The sequence below is a fragment of the Parasteatoda tepidariorum genome, chromosome 3 (assembly GCF_982258835.1).
Source record: "Parasteatoda tepidariorum strain Cologne lab strain chromosome 3, Ptep-v5.0, whole genome shotgun sequence".
NCBI classification, from domain to species: domain Eukaryota; kingdom Metazoa; phylum Arthropoda; class Arachnida; order Araneae; family Theridiidae; genus Parasteatoda; species Parasteatoda tepidariorum.
The window spans coordinates 17,733,822-17,743,974 of NC_141757.1; the positions used below are offsets into that span (position 1 = coordinate 17,733,822).

General features: G+C 25.4%; 1 protein-coding gene across 1 annotated transcript; it reads right to left on the reverse strand.

Annotated features, from left to right (window-relative positions):
- Positions 1 to 6,214: 6,214 nt before the first annotated feature.
- LOC147813204 (cyclin-T1-like) lies at positions 6,215 to 10,153 on the reverse strand. Its single transcript, XM_087158542.1, has 5 exons — positions 10,014 to 10,153; positions 9,173 to 9,212; positions 7,925 to 8,053; positions 6,990 to 7,050; positions 6,215 to 6,323 (listed from the first exon to the last, which is right to left on the reverse strand). Exons 1-5 carry the CDS (start codon positions 10,151 to 10,153, stop codon positions 6,229 to 6,231), a joined length of 465 nt encoding a protein of 154 aa, XP_087014668.1. The 3' UTR covers positions 6,215 to 6,228.

Here is a 10,153-nt window from a genome sequence, read left to right on the forward strand (position 1 = left end):
AGGACTTGTTTCCGATTGGACAGTTGAAATGGATTTTGTTTCCGATGCCGTTTCAGCTTTCACCTTTCCGAATAATGAGGCACCATTCTGTTTACATTCAGTCTTAATCAAAACATCAGGTTCTACTTTGATTTTGGAAGATTCCTCAATTTTTCTTTCAGGCATTTTGTGAACCTAAGATAAAACATAAGCATATAAATATTTGAAAAAGCACAAAGGGTTTAAATTATCACAAAGAAAAGAATGTAATATTTAGTAAAGGATAGATTGCATATAAATGTGTCATTACATGAAAAAATAAAAACTAGGCTAAATTTTGGTGTTTTAAAAGTAAATTCCTAGACACGTAATTTTAGCTTAAATCTCTTGAAATAAGTACGTTAAATTTGGAATATATGGGGTTCCTAAAAAATTACCAGTCATTGTTAAAATTCATATGTAAAATTTATTTAAACTATACTTAGATTATAATAATAATAAAAAAGCGTATGCTTAAAATTGATATGTAAATAGTTTTTGAAATTTTTATACGAAAATCAGGGGAAAAAAATACATTAAGCATCTCAAGTATGAAAATGTAGTTGGTTTACATAAGTTTTGTATAATATTATGTCTGAAAAAGCGCAAAGTTGAGGAATATTTTCAAACAGTGATTTCAGCACTTTAAAAAAATAAAATAATAGAACGAATACAAATTAAAAAATATGTATATCAACTATTTTTCAAATATTCGAATCGGATTTTTTGTCCATGCACTTAACATAGATATTTTTGTAGTACGAATTTATTCAAAAGTTGTTGCACATGCAAGTGCTTTTTTCCGAAATTTTATTATTTTTTTGCTTTATGACTATTTATTTATTGTCAGAAAATTTATTGATCCCTCTCTCAAGATCTTTATTTCATAGGCGCTTATTTTCGTGCTTTAGTTTATGTCAAAAGCAACTTAAAAGATAGAGAGAGAGAGAGTAATAACTAAGCTTGATTTATTATAGTTTGAAAAATTATTTTATATTATCTTTAAATTATTATATTGAAGTTATTTAAATTATTATAATATTGTATTGAATATCCAATATAGAAATTACTGTTTTTGCGTAGACAGTTCGAATGTAATTAAAAAATTTGTTTCTTTTAAACTTTAAAGTTACGAAGATTCTATTTCTTTTCATAATATAATAGAATCATTTACATTTAGCATAACGAAATGCAAGTTTAGTAAAATAGCAAAGTCTTATAAATAAAATATTGATAACATAAATATCACTCTGTGAGAAAACCCTTAACACAAGCCTACAGGAAAATTTAAAAATTTTAAAATAACTTATAAATAAAAAGCAAATTTACCTTTTGAACAAATCGCTGCTTTAATTTGTGAGGACTTATTTCGACGACATCGAGGAATTCATGAATAAGACCTGTAAAAAAATAAAAACCATTGAAATGTCTATAAATCTTAATCGATTGAGAAAATCATTTCAAACAATATATCAAACATGTTGATATTTTTGTTAATTCTTTTTTCTGAACACATTCAATAAATACTGATTTCTAGAAATTTCAGAATGTCTGACTCTTACGTATTTCTGGACAAGACTCCTAATTCATCATTATGTAGTCCGGATTTTAATTTTTCAGAAATTTTAAAATTTAAAAAAAATGGATCCTCAATTTTCTGAGTAGCAAAATATTAAAAATTGATTTATTGGGCATTCAATTTAACATTATATTTTGCCTTGTTGCGCAAAAACTATAGAATTTCGAAACTTGAAATTACGCGGGTGTGTAGAAAAATTCACAATGAAATAAAAAAAAAAATTAACAATCGATAAATTACTTCAAGAATTATTAAATGTTTAACTTGTAGAAAAAAATAACATGCGGGATTGATCTGTAGCCGGCTGAAATGTAACTACGGAGTTTAAATTAGACGAGCTGGAAGAGTATTTTTATGTGTAATTTTAACGTAAATTTTGTTTCAAAATTACAATTTGTTAGTTTAAAAGCTTTTTATCAAATTTTTTGCTTTTAATTGTGACTTCAATTGTTGTAGAAAATTTATTTTTCCCTTATGAGATTTTTATTTCTTTATTTTATGAGCTCTAGTTAATTTCAATCAAAGTAGCGAAAAGAAAAAGAAAAAAAAAAAAAAAAACAAGAGCGAGAGATTATGTGCGTGTTGCCAGATATAAATTGTAACTTTTGTAACGAAATTTTTCAAAGTGAAAAAACTTAACGAGCAATGAAAACCGTCCCCTATTTGAATTGTTGATGATTACAATTAATTCTCATTTATTCAATATTATTGAGTCACATAATCTGTAAACTTCAAGTTAAACGTTTTTTTTTTCTTTCCAAGTTCAGACGTTTATTTTTTAAATCCAAGTAATCGTCCATTTTGTTATGCTTAACATGTTCATAAAATGTTCTAACATTAAGCTACAATAATGGTATAGTTTGAAAACTAAATATTCTGTGTTTTTGTGGAAGATATTGATGTTTAAAAGGGGAAAAAACAATGACGAATGAGAAGCAATTAAGAGAGTTTGAGAGCGGAGATTCCTTTAAAATTAAAAGACCCTCATAAACCGTATTCAAAATGTAGTGACAAATAAAACTTAATAAAAAATGGAACAAATTTATTGTTTGCTAGACAAAAAGTATAACCATTTTTAACACAACAATATCTGTTGTTGAAAGCATATTATATTAAAAATAAATCTTTATTACGTGTTTTTTTCACACTTAAAATGGAATTGTCAAGAGTTAAAAACACTAAACCGGTTCACTTATTTCATAAAAATATTAAATTTTCTTAGAAAAAGAAAGAAAGAAAAACTATTATGCAAGAACAGCTTCGACTGCAAACAAAAAGATGGAAGAGAACTAGTTGAAATATTTTTACATTATATTTTATTAATTCGTCTATTAGAGAAAATTTATAATGACTCAAAATAAGATTCGGAAATTTTAATTTTTAAAAAGTTACGCTACACAAAATCCCTCCTTGTAATATATTGGAATAAAAACTTTATCAATAAAAGTAATGAGAATAAAAAAAAGAAAAGATGCGTACCTTCCAAAGTTTTATAAGACACACTCGGATCAATATAAAGAAACCAGTCCTTTCCTTTTGAACAAGGTTCAATCTGTAAAATTAAAGCAGAGAATGAAATGCAATTTAATGTATCATACATATTTTCAAACATTATGTATATAGAGAGAAAGATAGAAGAAAAATTATTGCTAAATAAATTGCTTTAATAAAGTTTTAAGAATTTTAAAAAAATTAAAAAGCCGGAGAAAAAAAAAAGAAAAAGATATAATGCTGTAAAATGAGGATGAGATTATATCTTTTCCTTATTTTGTATTTTAGAGTCTTAATTTAAAAAAAAAAAAAGTTTTTTTAAAATAATTTATTTAGTAATTATTTTTCTTTCTTTAAAAATACATTTTTCTTGCTTTCTTTGTATTTTTAACTTATTTCATGGGTTCTATGTATATTTGCAGCTTATGCACAGGAAATAAGACTTATTATTTTTTCTTAATTTTTGTAGTTAATATCTGTGTTCTTTTTTTTTTATATATATCTCTTTATTGTGTTATATATGCACACGCATTATTGAATTAAATTTAGCAAGAGTTTTAATCTTTCAGTACTTAAATATTCAAAACTAATTAGTATAGTTTTATCTGAACTACTTTTAACAGTAAAGAAAATTGGGAGTAATCTACACTAGCTGAGATTAAACTAAATTGTCAATTTTATTAATTAGAAATCAATTTTGAAATTTAGTTAAAAAGCAAATGAAATATTTTCTAATTACACATAAGTGTTCTGAACGTGAAGTACAAATGTTCAGAGATATTATTTGAGTTTATGCAATTTATCATGAAATCGTGTTACATGAAAACAATCTGAAAAAATATGAGTTTTGGGATTTCAATTGAAACTGAACTATTATTTCTCCCCTAAAACTTTTTTCTTCATTCAAAAAATATATCTGAAATTAAATATATTAGTAAATGCATTATTGGATATTAATTTTTAATTTACAATAAGCATACACAGTATGCTTTAAAAGTTTTATGTGTTCCAACTATTTTTAAGAACTGTCAAGTTTGAGTAATTCAATGCACTTTTCTGCAATTAATTTCATGTATTCTTCTAAAACCATCTTAAACAGACCGAATCTTGGACTTAAAAAATTGAAGCACCCTTCTTAACGATAATAACATATCGAAGTGCTAAGTTAGATATTCTTATACAGTTTTAAATTACCGTTGAAAATTCTTGATAACAAGAATTTAAATTAAAAAAATAATTTAAAGTCGCACAAAAAAAATTTCCTATTATAAAATGCTAAATAAAAATCAATAATTACTGTAAAAAAAATTATTTTATACAAAAAAAGGATAAATTAATAGAGTAAAAAATTACTACATTATTGAAAACAGCCTACATTTACTATCTTAATATATTTCAATCTCCATTACACAGTGTTATGAAAATTAAAAAAAAAATTTTTTTTTGAAATAAAAATTTGAAAAGAAAGGTACTGGCTTAAGAAACTTTGATTAATATAAAAAAATAAACCTCTAAAAAAATTAATTCCTGTTTGTATTAAATTTTTTTTTAAAAAAACCATTAATTTTTTTAAAATTAAAGCATACATTGTTTTCATACAATAAAGAATTAATTCCTGAAAATAATTAAATCAAATTATAAATTAGAGTCAATGTCAATAACATCTCGTTTAAATCTTACCTCCCAATTAGTCCACTTGCAGGCCAAATGAAAACAAAAGCAAGCAACTACTCTAGGCTTGTACTTGAGGCACATGTTGGTCAGATGCAAGCTAAATTAAAAAGATAAAATATTAGTAAATAGTAAAGATAAGAGATTAGTAAATAGTAGTTTCTAAAAATAAAAATTTATAAATTATGTGATTGGCAACAAGTTCCCACCATTTATTTTAAAATTTTTTGCTTTCTGCATGTGTATGTGGCATGTTTTAGTTCCTTCAAAAGAGAATTTGTTCTATCGAAATAATTTTTTTTTCGAGTTAATTTGTGATTATTTTCAAATTATTGAAATGGAACATCCAAGTTCTGACAAACTAGTATTATCGACCCTTTTTTTTTCTTTCTTTTGTCTTTAAACAAAGTTCTGAGACGGCACAAGCTGCTCGTAATATATGTGCTGTGCATGGAGAGAATGCCGTAGCTGAAGAAGTCGTATGGAAAATTTAAAAATGTCAACTTTGAACTGAAAGACGTACCTCGTTCTGAACATTTCGTTGAAAATTGAGTGGATTAAACTTTTAGACGGAAATTCACGCCGAACGACAAGGGAAGAAATTGAAATGCTCTTTCTCACAGTAAACTTTTAATAACATTCGAGAAAAAGGAGATGGGACCTTAGTTGCCAACCCAATAGAAACAAAATTTCTATAAATCAGGTTAAACAGAAAAAAATAAGGTATGATTAAAATACATGGGAAATATAAAATATCATACCTGTTTGTAGCGATGAGGTTTGACACGCGAGCAAGATCTTTTCCGGCTGCAAATAGAAAAAAAAATTAAAATAAAATAATCTTTTTAAAGCAAGATAAAATTACAACTTTACTAACCCCAAAAGCACATTTTACTTATGTAAATTGTTTAAAAAACGAGAAAAACGTTAAAAAAGAATTTTTTAATAAATTTGAGCAAAATTTCTTAGAAAATTAAAAACAAAAGTATACATATATTTTATATATTTTTGTTTTAGAATTAGACCTTTAAAGTTAGAAAAGGAATCATAATTTATTTAACTAGTAAAAATTGTGTTTTTGAAAATGTTAAATAAATATTGGTTTAACAATCATAAAAATTATTTAAATTTTTTGCCCTCCAAATAATAGTAAAAATATAGGTTAAAACATTACAAAAGAAGTTTTTCTTAAATTCAAAGATTCTTCGAATTTTTGGCTTTTATCAAATTTCTTTAATTTAGTGTGTAAATACACAGTAAAAAAAAAATAAACACAAAATTAAACTTTAGCTCTGAAAGCTATAAACTTGAAGAATTTGCAAGAAAATTCAATTTAGTATCATAAGACAAAACTAGTTAAACTGATTTTGCCTGTATTTATAAACAGAAAAAATAATTACTCTTCAATTTTGACAATTCACGTTAAATCAGTTAAATTTATTAAGAACGCTTCAGAATCAAAACTAAAGTTAAAGCTTTATTAATGCAATAAAATACTCACCATTAACCATTTTGCAAATCCGTTCCACATAGGGATGAAGATGGTCAACGTTCAAATCAAATCCTGGAGGAAAAAAAAGTAACTCAATTTTATCTGATACTATATTGTAGACAAACAAAACTATTCAAAATTATAAACAATCAATAAACACTGAGTGAAATACAAATAAATAAACTCTCAATAAAGCAATGGGAATATTTAAGTTCGACATGGGCCTTTATTGTTTTTCAAAAGATTGTCCTTTTTCTTCTCTTTTTAAAATCCGTTTTCCTGTCAAACAAAACAGAACGTCGTCACTGATAGAACGCCACAAAGAACAGAAAGTAAAAAAAAAATTCTTTTGCTTGATTACAGTTTAATTTATTCCATTTTTTAGAATCTTTGTATGAAATTGATAAAACATTAATTTAAATTCATTCATAATTTTTTCAAGAATAAAATTTAAAGGACTAGTTCTTTTACAATAACAATCTGCCTGCGTTAAGTAGCAGACAAATTCGTATTTATGAAGATAGTGTTGCAAATTCATTCCGTAAATTCAGGTTTTCGGCCTGTTGGTGTAAAAACTGTGACGGAAAAAAAACGAGTGCTCACGCGTGCAAGAAATTTAATTGTTGCTTGCAAAATTTAGAATGTCCTGGAGTTGGATTACGGCTTTACTCTTTACCAAAACATTTAAATCTGCCATATAAATAATTATAAATAGAAAAAAAAATATGCTAAAATTACCTAAAGTCAAAAGCAAAGCTTGTTCAAGTGCAATTAATTCATGCTCCTTTTTCTGATAAGCCTGGATGGAGAAAAAAAAATCATTAGAAAACAACTATTGAAATTCAATTCTTATATATATATATGTATAACTCACAAAATAAAATAAAATATTATTGCAAATTATTATTATTTCAAAACAGTTACATCAAAGTTATTTAATTTTGGTACTGTAACCAAATATAGACTAACTGTTCCCTAAAAATAAATAAATAGATAACGAATAAAAAAAAAATTAAAACATATAAATTAAGCATACAAAGGTAACCGTTCAGTTTAAATTGTTCATCAATTCATAAATATATATAAATTTAAATAATTGTATTCGCTATATTACTGAAATATTACGGAGAATTTGTAAATCTTTATTAAAAAAAATTAAGGGTAAAAGTAATTTCATCAATAACTACTAGAGTTTATAAAAAGAAAACCTTGTAATAAGAAAAATACGCTAAATTCTTCATATAAATAAATCTGAAAATGATTATTTTACATTAAACTTAGAATAATTAGAATTTAGGCCATTAAAATTAACTTTTTTAGATTTTCACTGCAATCGGAAAAAAGGGAGTAAACGAAAAGGGAAATGTTTGAAAAAAAAAAAAAAACTTGGATACACCTCCTATAATGTAAAACCATATATTCAAAGTTAAAATAATAAAGTTGCTTAACCATGCGCATTTAGATAGTATAAATTCGTCAAACATTAAACAAACAAGTACCATCATAAATCAATAAACAAGAATACAGTTTCAGCTGAATTTAAAAAAATACCAAATAATGAAGCAAACTTAAAAAAAAAAAAAACTGCTGATTAATGAAGATTAAGTTAACTCTAATACTATTATTCTAAAGTAAAAACAACAATTAATAAAATGTAAGTCAATCGTACTTACTGTGGAGCGAACATCTAACGTTGTCGTATGTCCATTAATTAAACAATGGGACAACTTAACCACGTGTTCCAGTCTCCTTTGCTGACTTTCTGCTTTAGATGCTAGAAATACGGCAGCCGCCGACAGTCTCTGCAAAAAAAGAGCGAGAATATGGTTAGAATGTGATTAAAAAATGAAGGGGGGAAAAAAACTGCAAGAACATGGTTAGAATGAGATTAAATAGGGGGGAAAATAAACAAAGTAGCTTTTCACAAGATTTGAAATTTTCTTTCTCATCACAAAACACAAAATAAACTTCACGAAATATAAAATAACATGCTTTCTGCATCCTATTTAAATTAAAAAGCGTAAAAGCCCATTGTTTTACAGAGATAATAATTTGTCAAAATTTAGTGAAATATTCTTTTTGTATGAATATGTCTGTGATTTCGTTATTCGCAGAAAGCTTTGGAATTAAAAATTTCAAAATATATAAATTAATTTAATGTTTCTGATGTATGCAAAAATACTTAGTTATTCATATTATCTGATTTTCAGTTTACTCGATTTCGATTCATATTTAATGAGTTTTGACCTCTCTTTTTAAAAACGAATTATGTTTAAAACGATTAAATAGTAAACCTTTAACAATTCGGATTTCCCTTCGTATAGCATCAATTAAAATTAAGTGGCCATATTTCAAATTTAAAGCTATAAGTCAGTAATTATTTTCAGCATTAAAGGTAATTTCTTACACTAACTTTCAAGATGTGAAGAACTCAAAAATTGTTGTACTCAAACTTATCAATGGTAAGAGTTTTAGTAAGGTAACAAAGTTATTTCTGTTTGATCTTGCATCATTATCATATTGAAGCACTTAATAAATTTTTTCATTTTGTATTAAGAGATCTCTTGCTATGCTAATACGGGAAATTTTATACATTTGTCTGTTAAATTTGTTATTTTTTAACTCAAATTAATAAACAAGAACACAATTAAAGCTGGATTTAAAAAAATGATATGGAGAAAATTTTAACAGCTACAAGCTTAGTTAGAACACAAAATTCTATAGTTTAAAATTAATAATCGGATACATAATTTTAACTTAATAATTTATTAAATTATTATTATCATACTTTTATTAGCATTTTTAACCTTATAATTGATTTAAGCACAAATAAAAACTTTATCTAGAGATTAAGGTTTGATACTAAATAGAACAAAAATATATTTAAAAGATAGATAATAAAATAACAAATTTTCACTTACTAACATCGGAACCTCCACAAAAGAATGGATCATGTAGAATCTATGCATGAAAACAATAGCAGTACTAATGCACAATTGATCTCTAATACAAAGTTAAAGAAATAACTCACTTTCTCTCGTGTATAAATACTTATTACAAAATAAAACTAAATGAAAAACTAGCCCTTACATATCAGAGAAATTTGTAAAAGAAATAGAAATTTATTTAAAACAAATTAAAGACGATATTAATTAAACTCTGAAAATAAAGTTATTGCTCTGTACCGATGTGTATTACTGCCATATAATTTAACAAGCGTGAAAATCCACTCATAAAACAGTAAAACATATATTTCTTCTCGCATGCATTTCAAACTACAAAAAAGAAATAAACTCCTAAATTTTAATGTTATGGCTTTTGGTGGTTCCAAAAATAATATATTTAAAAAAAAGAATGCATAAATGTAAACAAAACAGGCATACGTGTAGCAAACACGTGCTGGATTTTGATATTAAAAAGAATCTATTTTTAAAAAAATTAACTATTCTATTAGCATACCATATTTATAAATATTAGTATCCTACATTTATCATAACAATAATTTTTAGACAGCTATTATCGTTAATTTATTCAAAACGTTTAAACTATACGTATAATATTTTATTTATTTAGTTGCAGTTTTCCCGAAGTATTTTTCTAAACTAGAAATATTTAATATGTAAATATAATCATATTAATAGTATTGAGAAAACATAAGAAACGCGCAAACTTAGGAACTAGTTAACTGTTATACCGCTTCGCACAAAATACAATATAATTAACACCAGTTTAAAGATTTGAAATTTTTAAAAAAAAGGATACAGTAGCAAGCGATTTCCCATGGACTGGATGAAGGCTGCAGCATGTTGGCGATACTTCATTTCTTTCTCGATAGACACTCCGTGTTTCCTACTTGGCGTAGATATCAACTGATCTACACTAAAATACCACCGATCGGACAT